This window comes from Sminthopsis crassicaudata, chromosome 1 (genome assembly GCF_048593235.1).
Source record: "Sminthopsis crassicaudata isolate SCR6 chromosome 1, ASM4859323v1, whole genome shotgun sequence".
NCBI classification, from domain to species: Eukaryota; Metazoa; Chordata; class Mammalia; order Dasyuromorphia; family Dasyuridae; genus Sminthopsis; species Sminthopsis crassicaudata.
Window position 1 is genome coordinate 80218663 of NC_133617.1, and position 20903 is coordinate 80239565.

At 45.0% G+C, this 20903-nt stretch overlaps 1 protein-coding gene across 1 annotated transcript; it reads right to left on the bottom strand.

Moving 5' to 3' along the window:
• Positions 1–13506: 13506 nt before the first annotated feature.
• On the bottom strand, positions 13507–20304 carry THEM6 (thioesterase superfamily member 6). The gene is made up of 2 exons (XM_074264503.1): positions 19643–20304; positions 13507–15089 (listed from the first exon to the last, which is right to left on the bottom strand). The coding sequence occupies exons 1-2, from the start codon at positions 20150–20152 to the stop codon at positions 14979–14981; spliced, it is 621 nt and encodes a 206-aa protein (XP_074120604.1). The 5' UTR covers positions 20153–20304; the 3' UTR covers positions 13507–14978.
• Between the last annotated feature and the right edge of the window lie 599 nt (positions 20305–20903).

A 20903-nucleotide genomic window follows, 5' to 3' on the forward strand; every position in this document is an offset into this window, starting at 1 on the left:
TGCAACCTTGTTTTCCTGTTCTACTGTGCATATAAAAATATTAATTTTATTTGGTGTTGAAATTCAATTCCCCACTCCCAAAACATCAAGGAAAAGAAAAAAAGAAAGGTTAAACAAATTATGTTACATGAATGTAATATTAGAATCTTTCTTCATAGTAAAAATCAATGAATATGTAGAATTCAAGGAAACACAGAAAGACTTATATGAACTGATATAGAATAAAATAAGCAGAAACAGGAAGAGATTAAACACACTGACTACAACAATATAAATGTAAAAGAAGAGAAGGAGAAGACAAGGAGGCAGAGAGGAAAGATAAGACTGAAAACTATATCCTTAAAATGGCCAAAATTGGCCATAGAGAATAGATGAAAAAATGTACATTTTCCCTTTCTTTATAGAGGTGGGGAGACAGTGGAATATTACATATGCTATCAGACCCTGTTGATATGATTGAAAACTATTTTTGTTGAACTATTTTTTTAAACATATTATTCTTGTAGGGAATGGAACTCTGGATGGGAGAAGAGGGAAGGATATTTTCAGAAATTAAAGTAATTCCAAATTAAAAGAAAAATATCAATATTTTTTAAATAGGGGTCTCATACCAGATATTCTCTAAGGTCCCTTTCAACTCTAAAATCTATGATCTTATGATCAAACAACCATCACTGCTATTGGGCAAGTTATAGATAGAATCATGAATTTCTATTCCTTGACCAGTCTCTGCTCCCCTTTCTATAATGAATCACTGCAAGGTCACACATTGAAGGATTATTCATCAAGAATGTGTCCTATGCTAGAACACATATCACCGGGACTGAGAGTGTTAGAGTAGGGGTTTACTGGAGGCAGTTCTAACAGGTACATTGTTAGATTTTCAGCACAGCATTTCCCCTTCAGGAATCAGCAAATGCCTCTTTTTCTTCCCCTCTTCCTCCTTTACAACAATACATTGTTATAATCATTGTGCATAATGTTATCCTGGTTCTGCTTAATTCATTTTGATTACATATAAGGACATAATTTATTGTTTTCTTGATTATCTAGATAAAGTGATGGATTGAATAATGCAGTTTAGACTTAAAAGTGTGTCCCATGCTAATGTGTTGTTGATGGAGATACAAGCTGATCTAACCATTCTATAGAGCAATTTGGAACTATAAAACTATGTACATCCTTTTGCCCAGCAATATCTCTACTAAGTCTGTATTCCAAAGAGATTTTTTTAAAAAGGAAAAGAATCATTATGTACAGAAATATTTATAGTAGCCCTTTTTGTGGTGGCAAAGAATTGGAAATTGAGGAGACTGCCGTCACTGGGGGAAGTGGCTGTATGATTATGATGGAATACAATTGTGCTATAAGAAATCACAAGCAGGATGCTTCCAAAAAAAATCTAGGAAACGATATAAGCTGATGCAAAGTGAAGTGAACAAAACCAGGAGAGCATTGTACAAAGTAACAATATTTTTCATGATCAGCTGAATGACTTAGCTATTCTCACCATTATAATGATCTAATACAATTCTGAAGGACTCGTGATGAAAAAATGCTATCCACTTTCAGAGACAGAATTGATGGAGTCTGAATGCAGGTCAAGGCATACATTTTTAATAATAGGTTTTTATTTTCAAAATGCATGCAAAGATAGTTTTCAACATTCACTCTTGCAAAATCTTGTGTTCCAAAATTTTCCCTCCCTACCTTCCCCCCCACTCCCATCCCCTATATAGCAAGTAATCAAATATAGGTTAACCATGTGTGCCTCTTCTAAACATATTTCCACATTTATTGTGCTGCATAAGAAAAATCAGATCAAAAAGGGAAAAAAAAAACCGAGAAAGAAAGCAAACAACAAAAAAAGATGAAAATACTAGTTGTGATCCACATTCAATCCCCATAGCCCTGTTTCTGGATGTAGATGGCTCTCCCTATCATAAGTTTATTAGAACTATTACAACTCAATCATCTCATTGTTTAAAAAAGCCAAGTTCAAGGCATTTAAAATTTTTTTTTATTTTTCTTTGTGTTTTTATTGGAGAAGATCTTTTTTTTTTTTTTTCATGAAATGACTAGTATGGAAATCTATTTTGTATGACTTCACATGCATAATTTATATCAAATTGCTTACTATTTCAGGGAGGATAGAAAGGGACAGAATTTTGAACTCTGTATGAAATTGGACAAATCTCTTGATTATTCTGAGCTTCTGTTTTTTCTTCTACAAAGCAGTTTCAATAATGTCTAAGCTACCTGACTCACAGGTATAAAGGCATTAGTGAGACTGAAAAAGACCTTGGATTGGGACTAGATTTATCTGAGGGTAGATTGTGTCTCCTCCTTCAAACTGAGGGCTCCTAGAGGACAAAGACTGCATCTTCTGTCTGGAAACAAGATAATGGACTTTTTTTTTTTTTTTTTTTTTTTTCCCCAAAGAAGGAGGGAGGGAATAAGTCTTTATACAGAATTTATGTACCTAGCACTTACAAATATTTTTTCATTTGATCTTCCTAAGAATTCTGAGAGAAAAATGCTATTATGAACCCTAGTATGGTTGGGGAAACTGAGGCAGACAGAAGTTAAGTGATTTGCCCAAAAAGTGAGCTTTGAATTTTTGTTCTTCCTGACCCCAGCCCCAGCACTCTATACCATGTTCCATTTAGCTGTCTCCAGCAAAGAGTTTTATTCCACTCTGAGACTGGAGCCTGGTGCCTGGTGACCTGTCTCCCCCAAACTCTCTGGAGAGGTGTCCAGGTGTTGGGCAGGAGGGGTAGGGAAGGGAGGGGATATCATGGCTGGGCTCCAGGGTCTACCCAGACAAAAGTTTCTCTGCCTGTCCCTGCCGCCAAGCACACTGTAAGTGTTTGCCTGTTGGCGGTTGCTAGAGAACTGATTAGGTCCCTAGAGCAACCCCTTCTGCCTCTGCAAGAGCTTGGCGTCTCCTGGGTGGCTAGCCTCTCCTTCCTGCCCCATTACACCATCTGAGGCCCTTGTAACACAGCCCCGATTCAGCCACTGTATATATGATGTTGGGGGCAACCCTTTACCTCTTCAAGATTTTCAGTTCCTCTCCTGTAAAAAAGAGGTCATTGGACTAGAGGATCTTTAAAAACCTTTATTAATTCTGGTATTTTGTGAATTAAAGAACACAGAAACCTTTCAGGGGACCCCTGGGTAAGAATAAGCATTAGAAAGTCAGGAGGTCTGGCTTATTAGCTGGATTCCTTCCAATCCCCCAAGAAATCCACTGCTTATTACTGACCAAACTGACCACATTGACCCCCCCTCTGTGGACCTCATGCACCTCTGGTGTTGGACCTCCGGGCTCCTTTCGCTGCCCTTTTGCTGGCTGACCCGGTTCTGCACTGCCCTCCCTCATCTCCACCTCCTGACTTTCTCGGTGTCAGCTCAAATCCCACTCCCCAGCACACGCCCAATCTTCATGCTACTGCCTTTTTCTTTGAGACTATCTCCATTTTATAATCTTGTTAGTACACAGTTGTTTGCATGTAAGCTCCTTGGACAGTGACCATTTTTTGCTTTTTTCAAATTCCCAGCACTTAGCATATCTGGCACACAGTTAAGTGCTTAATAAATGCTTGTTGAGTTGATTTCTAGTTTTAAATCTTAGGATCCCATAATTTCTCAAACTACAGAGGAAGCTGAGACATGAAGTATCCAATAGATTAACAATCAAAGGATATGAATAGTTATCAAAACAATCGTAAGCTAAAACATTTGAAAACATGCTTCGAATCAATGAGGTAGAGAAATGAGCATTTTATATCAGAATATATCCCTTCATTTCTTGTACATCAGCAAAATAACAAAAGCAGGAAGTCAGTGTCAGTGAGAACACATACTAATAATTTATTGATAGACCTGTGAACTGGGCCAACAATTCTAATAAAAATTAGAATGATGCAAGAAAGAAGACTGGGAAACTGTTTTCCACCCTGAAATCCCATTATTAAGACTAGACTCCAAGGAAGACAGAGAGAAACAAAAATAGAACAAATTCCAAAATATCCATAGCAGCAATTTATGTAGTATCACAGAGCTGAAATCTAAATGGTACCCACCCATTGAGGAATGGCTATGTAAACTTATATGTGAATGTAATAGAATGTTACTACGCAATAGAAATGATTATATGAGAAATTCAGAGAAACGCGGGGAATTCTGTAAGAACTAGCACAGAGGGAAAAAAGCAGAACCTAAAGAAATACATGCGCAATGACCAAAGCAATGCAAATAAAAAGATGGTAATTTTAAGCTCTGGGAAAACCAATGCATGTGTAGAGAAGAAAGAATGAAATGTGTCTCTTTTGGGTTTGTCAGGGGGATTATGAGAGCGGAATAGTGAATGTGGTTTTGGCTTTGACTAATGTCTTGGGCAAGTTTACCTTTGTTACAGGGAGGGTTCAGTGTGAAAAAGGGGACAGTGAGGCAGGCAGCTGAATGCTACAGTGGATAGAGCACTGGCCTTGATTTCGGGAGGATCCAAAATCAAATCTATTCTTAAGATACTTACTGTGTGACATTAGGCAAGTTACTCACAAAAAACAAAACAAAACAAACATCCCCCCCAAAAAAACCTCCCACAAAACCCTCAAAAATAAACCCTCTGCCTCAGTTTACTTATTTGAATAACAGAGGTAATGATAGCACCTACCTCCCAGGATAGTTGTGAGAATAAAATGAGATATTATTTGTAAATTGCATCACAAACCTTAAAGCAATATATGAATGATAATTATTGTTATTGCTACTGCCAAGAAAAAACAAAGGTCATTAATACATCTTATTGAAGAAAAACAAATACTGCCAGCCTTGGAATCAGGAAACATGAGTTTAAATCATAGCTCTGAAAATGACTTCCTATAATAATAATAAATAATACTTATATAACATTTATGATAACAATAGCTAACATTTACATAGCATTTAGAGTGATCTAATATTTATTTAGTACTTACTCTTTGCCAGGATCTATGCTAAGCACTTTGCAATTATTACTTCTTTTAATCCTCATAGCAATCTTGGGAAGTAAATGCTATTATTCACCCTATTTGATAGATGAAAAAACTGAAGTAGAGATTAAATGACTTGCCCAGGGTCATACAACTACAAAAGTGTCTGAGGCCAGAGTTGAACTCAAATTTTCCTAGCTTGAGTCTCACAGTTCTATCTACTATGTCACTCAAGAGCTGCCGGTAATCCTCTCTGATCCTTGGTTTCTTTCTTCATAAAACAGGAATAATGTTAGTGTGTAAGAGAGCCATACAGCAATTGCCCCATGTTCTGAGTTGCCTGGCATGGGGCATTGTGCCCACCAGGTGGCACAGACTCTGGTTAGAGGGGGTAGCTTTGTGGTGTCCCCAGAGAGAAGAGTTGATGGAGTTTTGGAAGAGAGACAAGCCTTGGAAAAGTTTAGAGTATGGGAGGGAGAGCCAGAAGAGAAGAGACAGAGAGGGAAGAGAAAATTGATCCTTGCGTGGGACATGGGGAGACGTTCTTTCGTCTGTGTCTGTCTCTCTTCTGCTAGGCTCATCATCCCTTGGCTTCCCCCCAATCACATGGTGTGCTTTTTGGCCAAGGAAGAGTTGTCCCTTCCATAGAAGAAGCTGCAACTCCAGGATGTTCAGTCTTGGCCAAAAGAAAATGCCAGGAGTTTCTCCCCTTTCCTGATGGGGAGTGGTGATTCTAAGTTCCATGCTGAGAGTCATGAACATCCATAATGCAAGGTAGAGCATGAACACCCTTCCTGGCTCTTACCTTTTAGTGCTGTGCCCATGCAAAGAGCCAGAACCCAAGACTTGTGATCTCCCACTAGTTCCCAAATCTCCCAGATTCTCCAAACCTAACTGAAACACCGAATCTGCCAGCTTTCCTCTTCCCTTGGAATCTGAGACCAGTAACCCCAATTCTCTAATTGCTTTTCCCCTCTCTTGTCCTTAGTGTATCCAGTGGGTCTTTACCAGCATCCCCTCTCTCTTTCTCTTATAACATTGTCGGCCTGTTGGATCTAAGCCATGGTACTTACTGTGCCTACAGAAAAAAAGAGTCTATGTGAATTCTGATATAAGAAATTAGGAAAAGATCATTAGAACTTTACAAAATAATTTATCCAGTGCAGTCTGGAATTAATCTAATTTAGCAGGATCAAGTTTTCCCAGTTTACACTAATCACTATACATTTACTATGTTGTTTTGATGCAATGGGTTCTAACTCTCTTATGGCCCCCACCCTAAATAATGTCATTTGCCCCATAATGTCCTTGCCCTCTCTACCCCTAATTCCATCTCAGTAAAAAGTCTGACTTGTCTATCTCCTCCTATACAAGACCCTCCAATCCTCTTGCATTTGAGATAAAATGCAGACTCAGGGCTCCAGCCTATCTCCCCAAACTCATTCTATGTTATTCTCTTTCAGGCACTCTATAGGAAAGCCAAGCTTTCAGGCTGTTCCGTGTTTCATGAATTCACTCCATCTCTCTTTCCCCACCTCAGCCCTTCCCTCACGCCCTCCTTTCTGTGTCTCAATCCCTGGCTTCCTTCAGTGCAAACTAATGCTCCATCTCCTATGGAGATCCTTTACAGTTACCTTGACAGTTAGTGTTCTCCCCTCCCATAGGAGATGGAGCATTAGTCAACCTGAGTTTTCACCTTGTCACTGTCCAGACAACCTGAGTTCTCACCTTGTAATCCTAACACCTCCCTATCAAATTTTTAAGTATACACTTATCTGTTAACAAGATATCTCCTTCTAGAAGGAGGTAAGCTCTTTAAAAGCCTTTGAAGTCTCCAGTTTGCAGACCTAATAAAGTGCCTCTCCTCTAGAAGACATTTAATAGATGCTTGTTGGATTGCATTGGGATTTCCTCAAACCATAACCTTAGAAGAGGATTATTCATTAGATTATAATCTTCATTTCCTTCTTGACCATTAAGAAGTCAGATCTGGTTGATGGCAGATTCTTGGTGTCCCACATAGATTTCTACATGTGATTGCTCATCTAACTAGCCACTTCCCTTTCCTCTGAGCAGAGTGGAGGGGGCATAGGAAGGGAGAAGTTATCAAGAGATAAAGGGAAATTTGAAGATTCAATACAATGCCTGTATGTTACAGCTGAGGAAACTACAGCATAAAAAAGGAGAATGACTTGTCTAATGTCACACAGGAGAAAAGAAGGGATTTGAATTCAGTTTCTCTGATTGTAAATTTGATTTTACCATTATACCATACTGTCAATATTAAAAACAAAACAAAACATTTTTCTAATCTTCATGTTAGCCAGAAAACTAATTTAACCTGAACCTATCCTCTCTACCCTTCCCAACTCCTACCTGCAAAACTGATTAGAAAAGATAATTTACATAATGACAACCTGATAATGATATAAGTCACTTCTTTTTTCTGAACTTCAGTTTATGGAAACTCTCTATCCAGAGAATAAATAGTAAGGAGATAGAGGTGGGGAGAATTCATAGCTGTCCAAGAGAGAAAGCCCCAAGCCTTGGGAGGGAAGACGAATATATGAAGGCCAAGAGTTGGGCATCTTGTTACAAAGACTCAAATCACTCAATCCTATGGCATAAGGGAAAGGTATCAATTACTGTCTGTGGGTTTAGTGGAAAGGGCATTCGATGTAGATTCAAAGGACCCGAGTTAAAATAAAATCCCAGCTTTGCAACAAAGCAGCTGTGTTACCTAGGGCCTTGATTTCAATCTTTAACAATAAAAGAATTGCTTTGGATCTGATACCATTGCCAGTCATATTCCAAAAAATCAAAAGCAAAGGGCTTATATGCACAAAACATTTATGGTGACATTCTTTGCTGTAAATAAAACAATAGAAACAAAGGAGGTGCCCATGAATTTAGGAAAAGTTGAATAAATTGTGATACACTAATGCAATGGAATATTATTGTGGAATTTAAAATGACAAATAAGGATTCAGAGAAATTGGGGGAGGCTTTTTTTTTTTTTTTAACATGAATTGATGCAGAAGAAAACTGATGTAACCAGAAGATCTTACAAGAAGATCATAATAATGACAAAGAAAACAACTTTCAAAAATTTAGCTCACTGGTAAACTTAGTAACTAATCATGGCATTAGAAAAAATGCACAAAGCATGCTTCCTGCTTGTTAAGGATCACAGATTGAGAGATAGGTCAGTCTTTTAAGTTATCTAGTCATATAACAGATAAGGAAGCTGGAGCCCAAAACAGCTAAGTGATTTGACAAAGTTAATGCTAGTAGTAAGTGGGAGAGGAGAATAATAATAATAAAAAAAAAATTTTCTTTTCAGGCATGGTAAATGCATTGTTAAGTTTTGGTTGACTAGACTTATTTATTACTGGAGAGAACTTATATTTATGGGTGGGAAATGAATTACTAAAGAGTGATGGAGGCGGGAGAAGAAAGCATCAATGGAACAATGCCCCCCAAATTCACTAAACTGGATTATTTTGACCCAATGATACCACTATTAGCTCCATGCCCCCAAAGGTATCAAAGGATGGAAAAGACTTATGTGTACAAATGATAATAGTTCTTTTTTATTCTTTAACAAAAAGCTAGAAATAAAGGGGGCATCCACTTGGAAATGGCTGAATAAATCATGCTATTGAATGTAATTATTTCATCATTAAGAGATGAGAGAAGGGATGAAGTCAGAGAAAAGTGAGACTTGGATCAGAACAATTTTTACAATAATACTATAAAGACAAGCAACTTGGAAAGATTTAAGAGCTCTGATTAATGTAATAATCAATCTTGATACCAGAGGATAAATAATGAAGCAGATACATTACCCATTTCCTTACAGACGGGAAAGTCTTGGTACAGAATGAGAAATGCTTTTCTTACATGGCAAATCTGTCTATTTGTTTATCTTCTGCAAGAATTTTTCTTCTTTATTTGAAGGGAAAGAAGAGGGGAACTAACAGTTATGCTGTCCAAAAAAGAGGAAGAAGAGAAAGAAAAGGTCATTGCAGCATTTTTTTTTTTTTTAAACATAAAAGAGAGCTAAAGGTTCAAAGTTAGACAAGACAGCAGGCAGACAGCTTTGAAAGTGACAGGATGGATCTGTTATATACTTAAAAAAAAAAAAAAAAGTAAATCATACACAGTGGAGACCTATGATTTCACCTAGAATACCCTTTTCCTCTTCTGCTTTGCATATGGAAATGCCCTTCTGAGGGTTCATTAAATTCAGAAAAAAGTAAAATATTTAAAAGAGCAGTAATAAAACATTTATAACACAGAGAAGAATACCAACATGTTCAGAAGTGGACAAACAGGGTGATTTACATTTAATATACATTTATAAAATAATATGTTCCTATAATATACAAAAGTCTTTGACCATGAAAATATTTGTTGATGCTTAAATTCATAATTTAAAAAGAAAAAAAAAAGGTTGGAATAAATTATTCTAAAGCTCCCTTTTACTTCTAACAACAATAACATTACAATAAGACCTGGGAAACTTTAGAAAGGAGAGCTTTAAAAGCTCAGGGTGACCAAGAACACACAGGCAGCTTAGGGGCCTTTGAGAAATTTTAAGTTGTCATTTCTCTTGAGAAAAACACTCTTGAGGCCTGCAGCTCAGAGGAAAAAGAAGCTGCAAAAGTATTTTAATTTTTTTTGCTGAGGCAATTGGGGTTAAGTGACTTGCCCAGGGTCACACAGAAGAGCAGCATTTTAGACTGGGGTACTAAGTTATGGATGGCAGCTGGGAAAGGGGATCCAGATAAGCAAGGATTGGAAAGGTGACTCTTGTCTACAAGTCTTGGGTTTCAAGGATCTTGAAAATCTTAGGTAGACCCTGGTAAAAGGTGAAGGTCCTGGGAGGAAGGAAGAAAAGATCTCCTGAATTAATTAGCTCCTAGGAAAGGTGGGTATGTTGGTTGCAGATCACTAAGGTAAGAGGGACTTTCACAATTGTTGAACCTTTGAAGGATCTTTTTTTAACTGTAACTTCTCAAAATATTAATTCTTAGAACCCCAGGGAAGAAGTCCAGCTGCTACCCCTGAGCCCTATAATCCTGGAAATCAAAGGCAAACTTTCCCAGAATATAGAAGAAATTAGGCTCTCCAAACTGGTAGGGAGGTCCAAGGTCGCCAGGTCCAATCCTGCTTGGAGGAGAGAACTTTCCTTGAAAACCCCTTGGGTGGTCATCCTGCCTAAGAGCACCTACCTCGCCAAGTTCTGAGGCAGTCCGGGGCTCACTTGAAGTAATTGAGCAATTAGGAAACTTGGCTTCCTGCACCAGCCCCCTGGAGTGTCCCAGCTCTCCCTTATTGGATCTGCCCTCAGGGATTAAGCAGAACTCTTTAACTCCAGGTTCCCAGAACACTTTAAAATTACTTCTATATTTGAAGATTACAAACAAGTGCCTAGCCTTCTCTCCTCCAGGCTAAATCCCTTCATTGTGTATTCCTAGGACTTGGCCTAGAATGGAGAAATAAAACACACAAAAGTCTTAAGAAAATCAGATTGAGCCCTGGCTCCAGGTCACTCGCCCAGTTACTAACAGCAACTACACATGAAAATGGGGTTTCTGATTCCCAACCTAGGGTTCTTCCCTTAAACGGAGTTGTGGGAAATTGGGCTACACTGCAACAAAACTATACCTAATGGTGTTTTGGGGCAGAGCCCTGTGCTTGGGCTCAGCCGATGGAGTGCTGGTTCTGGAGTCAGTTCAAACCTGCCTTCAAACACCTACTAGTCGTGTGACCCTGGTCAAGTCACTTAATTCTGCTTGAGTTTCCTCTTCTGTAAAATGAGCTGGAGAAGGAAATAGCGAATCCCTCCAGTATCTTTGCCAAGAAAACCCAATGGGGTCGCAATGGATCAGACACAACAGGGGCTGAGCTTTAGAGGGTGCTATCAGCTTGTGGGTTGATGGGTAAGTGATGTCTGAAGCATCTCTTCCAGGCTGTCTTCTGGCCCACGGGGCTCACAGTAAAGTTACCCTCAAGGCCACCATCTCTAATTCTACTGGAATTTTTGCTGGAGCTAGTGTAGCCTGTGTCCCACTTACAGAGGGATTTGGGAGTCTAAAATCAAGGTCGAATATCCACCTGCCTGTCTCAGAACATTGCCGTGATTGTCAGCTCAGAAATGCTGGGCCATGGTTCCAAGTTGTCTTGATCATTTAGATTGTCTTAGGTATATACTTTTTGATTCCAAAATTTCAGCCTTAGGATTACTGTATTTTTACCTTTAGGTTATTTTAGTTTATAACCAAATGGATTATAAAAGAATGCTGGTTTTATAGACTCAACTTATGATCCAGAGGTGACTCTGGAAGGAAGACGCCTAACCCTAACTCCAATTTACCTCTAAACCATAAAATTAGCATTAATAGTAGGCACCCAGGAATCCAATCGCATTATAGTAACTTTCACAAAATTAACATATCAAAGGTTTTCTTGAAACTCATGAGTTTAAGCCATTATTTCAATGGCTTATTTCAAGTATTCTAAAACGAATGAATAACAGCAATAAACTAAACATCCCACACCAGGAAAACTCCAAAACAAACTTTTACCTCTATAAATTCAAGGTTTCCCACTACTTCACTAACTTCTCTGGGAATTTAGCCCATAAAAATAAAATCTTTTTCTCTTGGAGAGAGTTTAAACCTACAAGTTTTGAGACACCTTGTGACACCGGCCAGGAATCCCAATATATTTTAGGGCTCTGCACATGCACTGACTTAGTCAGGTCATTGTGTATGGCACAATGAAGATGCACTAAGGTGAGCTGCCAAGGCCTTCTGGCTCTGCCAGGAACCAGGGGTGCTTGGTGTGGAGCCAAGAGAGCTATCCCAGCTGGAATCATTGGGGCAAAGGGGCAAGGGGAGGGGCGTTGTCCGGTGAAACTTCTGCTAAAGCTTCAGACCAATCCCATCTTAAGAACTTGCTTTAAAAGTCGCAATGAGTTTAAAAGAAATGTATTGGGTTTTTTGTTTTTTCCCCCTAAGTCCCCAACTCTCATTTCAATTGCATTTTAAGTTTACAATGTCCAGGTTGGCCCTGATGGTCCCTCCTAGATCTAAAGATATGAGCCCATGATTTCCATTTGTCAGATGCGATCATTGAGGGCCAAAGGTTAGAAGGAAACAAAAAACCTATAGCAAGTTCCAAGGCTATAAGCAAGCAGCATAATAAGGAGTTGAACTGAGTCCTCAGCTTTCCAGCTATCACAATCCCCAGAACCACATGGCACTATGGATCCCCCTCACACCCCCGTAGGATGAAGGTTAATTAAAGCTTCCACTCTACAGACTTTCTAGGGTCACACAGCCAGGCAGTTCCAAAGCATTGGATGGGGAGGGGGAGGTCAGGAAGCTGGGGCCCTTCAATCAGGGTAAGGCACGACTTGTCTGGGTGGGGTCTTGGCCATGGCACTTGGGCCCATTTCTGTCCCGGGCCTCAGACCCCCTGCCCTTTCATGCCTCGGAGCTTTTTATCAGACCAGGCCTAGAATGACCTTGTCTTACCTCTTTGTGCCCAGTTCCTTGATTTTGGTGGAAATCTGTCATTGTCTGTTTGGGAAATGCCATGGGAAACTTCCTCTATAATGAAACTCATCTGTAACCTGATGGAATAAGCTGGGGCTGTGACTGGACTTGGTCATTCAGTGCTCACCAGAGGCAGAATTTTGAACCCTGCTCTCACACTCTTCCAGGTGGCTCGCTATCCACCATACTACACTGCCTGTCACTGCATTCCCTCACTCAAATGTTACCCCTTTCAAGAAGCCTCTCTGATATCTGCCATTAATGACTCAGACCTCACACAACACTTTGTCCCTCTGATGCATCAAAGCAACCTGTGTGGGATCACCTTCCTGGGGTTCTCAAGAGCCAAGGACAACTTCTCCAAATTCTGCAATTTTCCAGACTTAAAGGCAGCCCGGTGAGCGCCCGTAGCATACAAATAGGCTTCTAGCTGAGGGGTCATCTGAACTGAAAAAAAACTTGCCCCAATTAGCCCTCATTCCAGCCAATTGACTCAAAGCCAGCCTGCCCAAAGTAGGTGATACATTTGCCCCAAGGTAATTTCTGAGGGGTTTGCCAGATTCCCAGCCTTTCTCCCACCCCAGGAAGGCGTCAGCCTGAGAAACATTTTTTTGCTTTCCTAAGATAGGAGCCCTTCAGCACTGGTCACTAAGTGCTTCCTACCTGTGCACACACCAGCAATAGAAGCTGGATATTCTCTGAATTGCCCTGACTGACCCTCAGAAGTCATTTCATGAACCTGTTCTTTCACCTGTGAAGTGAAAATATTTGTGACTTTATCATAGCAAGGATTTTGAGGAAAAGATTTTGCAAACCTTCACGAACTACTGAAATGGGAGAGAAGTGACAAAAGTCTCCCTCTCCGGGGAGGGCCAAGGCTTGTCTAACTCCATGTATGTGTTTTTAAAGACCAGAAACAAAGAGACTCCAATAATGAAGAGACCATTAATTCTTAGGAATATTTTGTTTTAAAATCTTTTAATATCTCTTTCTCTTAAATAAAACAAAAAGATTGCAGCTTTTTTGTGATGGGGGATGAGAATGGCTGGGGAAACGGAGGAGAAAGAGAGCTAGGGGACTTGCAGTCCCTGGGGCACTTGTCGGGCAGCCACAGGAGAGAGCTGGGGACTTGCAGTCCCTGGGGCACCTGTTGGGGCAGCCACAAGGCAAGCAGAGGTTGCAGTGATGGAGGGTAGGTCTGAACATCAGAGGCCCAGACAGTTCCTCTTGGGCCCCGAGGTCCCCTTTTTCTGCTGGAAAAGCAAGACCCTGGCCCTGCTGACTTCCTGGCTGCAGGGGCTTCCCTCACCTGAGCCTGCCCCCTCCCAGTTTTGGCTGACCACATGCCAGCATCAGCTCCTTGGGAGGAAGAGGGGGTATACATGGGACAGAAATGTACAGGCCTTGACACAGATCTAGTATGGTGGATTAAATACAGTCTCATCCATAAAGTGCTTATTGGAGGGGAACCTGTGTGGGAGAGAGACCTGGTCACTACATTCAGGTGTCTGAGGGACAGAGAAGGAGAAAGCTGGGCAGGGCAGGGTGAGGTGGCTGGCCACCAATCTCACTTCTTTCCCTGCTCCTCACAGGGAAGCCCACAGAATTCTGGACTCCCAGTTAGGCTAGAGTGTAAAAAGACTCTTGTCTTGTTGGAAAAGTCAACTTCATGGGTGTTTGAGGTGGGAACTGGCCTTGGAGGTCCTTCCAGCTTGACCCTCTCAGCATAGTGAAACCGAAGGGGCACCAAGTCTCGCTCCATTACTCACTCCCTGAGCAACCTTTATAAGAGTCATTTCCCTTCTCGGGTCTCATTTCCCCCCTCTGTAAGGCCAGTTCGGACTGGACTATCTCCAAAGTCTGTTCCTACCCCAAATTCTCCGAATCCTATGAAAAAGGGGCCAGACAGAAGAAAGAACTTAGATCATACCGGGAAATCATGAAAGAACTGGGATTCGAACCTGAGGCTCTTCCACTACCCCAAGTTAGTGAGAGGACTTTCCAGATAAGTTGTCACTTCAAGAATTAAGAACCCCACAGGGGGCATCAATAATGAAATCAAGGAAAGAAGGCATAGACAAGAGTAACAGAAAGAGCCCAGGGCTGGGAATTGAGAGGTGCAGATGCCAGTGGCTCTGCTAGTGACTTGCTACGAAACTGTTCAAGTTGCTTCTGATCCTTAGTTTCCATTTCTGTAAAATGGGAATGATAGCCCCTCCTAACCCTGTCTTTCTCCTCAGTTCACCCAAATCTGGCCCTGCCCAGGTAGGGGGTCTGACAGAAGTCTCCCTGCCCTCCTCCCATCCCTTCCCTGAGAATCCCCAGCCCCAGTGGACAAGTGCAAACATGTAGAAAATAAATTAATAAGTGACAGGGACCCGGGTATTCCTTCCTCAAGGAAAGGGACCAGGGGAGGGCAGGGGCCAGCCTGCTACTGATCCTTGGTGCTGCTGAGGCCGGATTCTGCCCGGAGTTTCTGGCTGCTGGCTTCGTTGTAGTTAATCCAGTGCTGGAGATCCTCCGGAAGCTCAGGTGACTCCACCTGTGGGAGAGGAGAGGCAGACAAGTGAGGGACAAAAATGAGTCCTGGTAGCGGACGCCCCCAGGCCCGGCTTCTGATTCATGAAAGTCCCTCGTGGACGACACTGGCCCATCGTCCATCTCGGGAAAGAGTCCGTGTCTTATCCCTAACTTGTGATAACGATCGCCCGGGCCCAGCAGAGCTGAATCTGACTGGGAACCCACTTTTGAATCTCAGAATGACCTGGGTACACACAAGTTACATCACCCTAACACTGGGCAAGTGACTTCTTTTGGGGCCACTTCTATAAAATAAAGGGGGGAGATTAGACTAAATCGAGGTAAATAGATAGATTTTTTGGGTTCCATGGACTTTAAAAAATTGATAACTCTTTCAATATAAATGGTTTCCTTTATAATTGTATGTATTTTATAGCAATAATCTTTATCTATCAAAAATCTTTATCTTAAAGTCCATAGGCTTTACCAGATTGCCAAAGGAATCCAGGACACCAAAAATAGGTTTAAAAACCTGGGTCTAGATCAGGGGTGGGGAATGTCCATCCAAAGGATCATATAAAGCCTGAAAAATCATTTGCTAAGGCAGCCGCAGGCGATGATGGGCTGAAAGCTAGGTTTAACAACCTTCCACTGCCTGAGTTCTATACGCTGATAATTTTGTATGGCCCCTGAGTGATGTTACACAAAAACTGGGAGAGGGCAGGCTCAGGTGAGGGAAGCCTCGGCAGCCAGAGAGTCAGCAAGGCCAGGATCTTGCTTTTCCAGCAGATCCTGCCAAATGGTCCTTGGCAGGAAAAAAAGGTTCCCCACCCCTGATCTAGAAAATCTGTAAAAATTCCTTTCAGTTCTACAATCTATGAGCCAATGGAGCACCTCCCCGCCTCCACGCACAGGACTGTTCTCTGCCTCCACCCAGAAAGACTTCCCCAAATTCCACTCCCCCATATCTTCAGGGACTTCTTCCCTCCTCAGTCCTGTCCAAATCAAAACGCATCTAGATGCATTCGTTTCATCTAACTGTACAGAGGCTGACTCATTACAGCTGGGCAGCCTGGTCTGGTCCAGCTGAGGCTGTCACATCTCAGAGGTCAGTTCATCTAACTTCTTCCTTCCACACGCAAATGACTTCAGTGAGTAAGCAGAGAGCCAGCACTCAGGTGCAAGCACTCTGACTTTTAAGTCCAATGCTGCACAGATATTAAGAGAAGATCAACTAGTGTACCTCCCTGTCAGGCTAGCGCCCATGTCATTCTCTCTGTAGCTCAGGCAGATCAAAGGGAAGAAATCACAGCATCAGAGGATTAAGCGTGGAAAGGGTCCTCAGGGGCCTCCCACATCTTAGAGATGAGGAGCTGAGGCTCAGACGGCCCAAGGAGCCGGCCCAAGACTGGGATTCCCACCGACTGTCTTCTGTCCTTGTCTCCCCATGCAGGGCAGAAATAGGATAGACTTAAGAAAAATCAGATTCTTGAGGGTGGGAGGGAAACGAGCATTTATTAAACACCTCTTTTGTGGCTAGGGAGAACAGAGGCCTTCCGGTAGGCTCTGTCTGTATCTTGTATAAAATGGCAGCTTTTGCTGTCTGAATCAATTTCACTGAGCCCCTTCCCCACTCTAAAACCTGGATACCCTTACAGTTACTGTTCCCAATACCCCACAATACTGAATGCCTTCAAGCTGGCGTTCCAGGACCCCCACTCATGTTTTGGAGGCCTACTCCTGCCCCCAGCCAAACTCAGCAACACACACACCCAGGGGCTTCCTTTTGCTGTAACCCGAACGCTTTCTGGATACGCTGCCCCCCTCCAGGACCAGCTCCAGCGTCCGGGGAGTCTTCTCCCTTGTCAACACCAGAACTCAGGTCTCCCTGTGTCTCCTATTCGAATTCTCTCCTCCCAGGCCTCCCTAAGGTCACTAAGCAGCCTCATCTAGGTACTAGAGCAGACGGGAGATAAAGACAGGGCACAATTCACGCACTGGTGGGATCCGAAGGTTTACACTGACGGCATGGTTGGGGGGTCTCAGGCTGGATAACCAGGTCTGAAAGCCAGGATTCCTTCAGTTAGGATGGGATTCCAGAGGGATAAATAAACACAGCCACACTCGGGTCCAGAAAATCAGGCGGAGAAGAGCGGGAGAAGCGTCCACATTTATAGGAAAAAGAGCTGGGGTTTGCTGTGCAAAGTAAGATGAGCCACAAGTGGGGTGTGGGAGCCGAAGAGGTTAATTGGGCCCTGGCGCGCTGCAGTGGGAGGGGCACAAAGGCCCGCTGTTTTTGGAAACCAGACCCCCGGTTGGAGAACCGGCTCAGGAGGGGCGGGTGAGCTGGGGAACAAGGCGGCCATCTCCAAATGGCCAAAGGGGCAAGACCACAGGAGCACTGGGGTCAGTGAGAGCAGGGGAAGGGGCCAGATCTCAACCTAAGGAAACACTCCCCACAATGAGAAGGGTTTGGGAGAGCCAGGAGCAGATCTGATAGCAGACGGCCCGCGGAACGGCGGGACTGGAGTCAGGGAGGCCTGAAGTCACGGCAGCCTCGGCTACGTGACTCTGGGCCAGGACTTCATCTCTGCTGCCTCAGTTTCCTCATCTGTAAAATGGGGATAAAAATAGCCCATGCCTCCCAAGGGAGCTGTGGGGATCGAATGAAATAATATCTGCCAAATGTTTTGCAAAACTTAAAGAATGAGATAATAGGGCGCTTTATTATTTAATCTGGTGAGACATTATAGAGGGAATTGGTGCCCAATTCTGGGTTGGACTAAATAACTTCTAACCTTTGACCTTAAGCTCGGGTGTGTTCCCCACTCTGAGACCCTTCGGGTTAAGTTTAAAACTTCTCAACTGTCCTGGTCTGTCATGTTAAACATCAAGGAAGAATCTGGTCTTATACCCATGCTCCTCGGACCCACGAATGGGCCCCAGTCCCGACACCTCTGCCTCACAGAACACTCAGAAAAGCATCCGAAACAAGGAGGAGGAGATTATGTGAAAGGACCCCCGGGCTCCTCACTCTCCCATTCTGCACTTACACCATCCGCCCCTCCCTCCAGTCGGTCACGGGGAGGCCCCAGGTCTAGGGCCGCCGGTGCGGCCCCGAGTTCTCCGCGAGGGGAGCTGCGCGTGGGAGTTCTAAACAGCACGCAGGCCTCAGTCCCGGCTCTACCTTTCTCCGTCCTAGGGCTGCTAATTAGGTGGCCCTTTAACGTCTGAGAAAGACTTTAGGTGTCATCCTAACACCTATGTGAGACAAGAACTATTTAAGTGCAAATACATGTGTAAGTTACATTATGTAAATCAGCATGTAATTATAAAGGCATCATTATGTATAGTACATAGTATGTCATTATATATTCATATAGATCATAATTGCATAGGAAGTTCTACACAGAAGGGTTTGATAACTTCCTGCCAGTGTCCCAGAAGTGAGAGGGAATCAGTAATTAGCGTGCGGCCCGCATGCGCCCTCTCGCGTTTCCCGCCCCCTACGCAGTCGAAGCCCCCTCCCTCTCACACGTCTCTCCCTGGGAGCGCTGGGTAATCTCCAGCTGGGTCTGAGTTCCTGGAGGGCTGCTCCTTGGCAGTTGCTAGTTCTCACTAACTTGCACAAGCCTCACACACCGCAGTGATCAATGACCAGGATTCTGAATCCCAAGGCCACTCTGGAAGGTTCCAAAGTCTAGACTTTATTTCATGGCCTTTAAGGCATGGGCGTGACTCTCATCTCTAGAAACCTCAAGAAAGACTACATAGGACAGGCAAAAAGCTGCTAGAATAAAGAGAATTCTATCACAAATGGGCCTCCCCGCCCTGGCATTCTACATCCCCAAAGCCCCCTCAGCTCCACGTCCCTCCTAACTTCCGAAGCCCCTCGAGCCCTGACCCCGCAGGTCAGATCCCGTTTGTATTCCGAGGAGCACCCAGGCCTACACTTAGGATTGTGGGAGACATGTAGATTAGATGGTGATGGGACAGGGAGAGCAGGAGGAACAGTGGGTTAGGCCGGAGAGCAGGGAGCAGAGGTCCGGCCCAGGGACTGGCAGATGCCGAGTTAGTGGGGATGGGGGAGGGGAGACAGGACGTGGGGGTGGGGGGACCGTACCAGAAGGCCCACAAGCACCCACTAAGGATTTACTATTAGGAGACGGCAGGGAGCACCGGAAGGGAGGAGGGTCATAGGAGGGATGAGACAGGAGGTCCCTGCAGAGGCTGCTCAGGTTATGTCCGGGGAGCTGAGGGTGGGAAATACTGGCACATGCAGGGATGTCTGCTTTGGGGACGCCATCTGTGGGCACATGCCGGGAGCTGTCCGGGAGTTCTAACGGGAAGGTACCGCCACATGCAGGGATGTTCGCTTGGGGACTGGGAAGTGGGGGGTGGGGGAGTTGGTGCGTGTGAGACGCCATCCGGAGGAAGTTCCAGAGGGGAGGGCGGGCGTGGGTCCGTGCAGAAATGTCTGCTTGGGGATGCCAGTCAGGGGGAGCTCTCTTGGGAAGGGGGCTCTGGGGTGCCAGGCTCGGGGTCCCGGCCCGCAGGGAGGAGGGGCTCGCTCACCCGCCGCTTGCACAGGTACTGCACCACCTGGTCGGGTGTGGTGCCCAGCACGTGCTGGCGGAAGAGAAGCAGCGCGCACACGAAGCCGTCCCGGCCGCTGATGAAGCGGGACTCTAGGTAGAAGGCTCGGCCGTCCCAGCCCAGCAGGCGGGTGCGCACCTCGAAGGGCTCCAGCAGACGCAGCGAGCGGCGGTAGCGCGCGCAGGAGGCGGCCAGCACCGCGTGCGCCCCGAGCGCGCGCAGGGCCCCCAGCACCCCGCAGCGCGCCAGGTGCGCGGCGCGCGCCACGTCCGCCTCGCGCAGATAGCGCGCATTATTCATGTGCAGCAGCAGGTCCAGGTCGGAAGGGAGCACGCGGCCCGCGTAGCTCTGTTCCGCCAGCAGGTCGCGCACGGGCGGCTGCAGCAGGCGGGCGCGCAGCACAGCTAACGGCACGCGCACCAGGTACCAGCCGTCCAGCAGGGAGAAGTAGGCGGCCGCCAGTCCCAGCACCACCAGCAGCCACAGCATCCCGGCGGCGGCGGCAGGCGGGGACGGATCGGAGGCCTGGCGGGCAGGGAGAGAACGGGCGCGCGCCGGCTTCGAGGGCCCCCCCGCGGCCTGGGGACCGGGAGAGAAACCGGCAGAGCGAGAGATATACTGAGCGAATGCGGCGCATGGGAGAAACCACCCGCGGAAGCCGGGCGAGGGGAGGAAGCGCCAGTCTGGGCGGCCCTTCGCAACGTGGCTCCGCCCTTCCTCTCATTCTCCCCCCCGCCCCTCCCAGTCTTGGTTCATTCCGCCTCCGGGTCCAGTCGGGCCGGCTTTCGCTTTCTTCCGAAGCTCCAGGGACACTAGCTCCAGTCCCATCTCTAGCGGGCTCTCATCCCGCGCTGTGAGAGCCACGGCGCCGCCTGCTGGCCAAATGCCGGCCGACCCTCACTCCTTGCTAGGCCGATGGTTCCCAGCCTTTCTTGCCAGGATGTGCGAGTCAAAAGCTGCGCTGCAGCCTAGGGCCCTGACGGGCTGGTCCAGCGTGCCCGGCGCGCGAGCTCGCCCTACCTCCACCCCCAGGAGGGCGCAGCACCCTGGGAGCGCGGCGCTCCTCCAGAACCTTTAATACATTTCAAGGTGGGGACGCGCGACGCTCCTCAGAACCTCTAATACATTTCAGGGTGGGGACGCGAGGCGCTCCTCCAGAACCCATCATACGTTTCAGGGTGGGGGACGCGCGGCGCTCCTCCAGAACCTCTAATACATTTCAGGGTGGGGGCGCTCGGCG

What these genes read in the sequence shown, in the direction of transcription:
- THEM6 (XM_074264503.1), bottom strand. Translation starts at nt 20,152, where the DNA reads ATGCTGTGGCTGCTGGTGGTGCTGGGACTGGCGGCCGCCTACTTCTCC. An exon ending in AGTACCTGTGCAAGCGGCGG is followed by an intron (nt 15,090 to 19,642) that starts GTGAGCGAGCCC and finishes CCTCTCCCACAG; the next exon opens with GTGGAGTCACCTGAGCTTCC.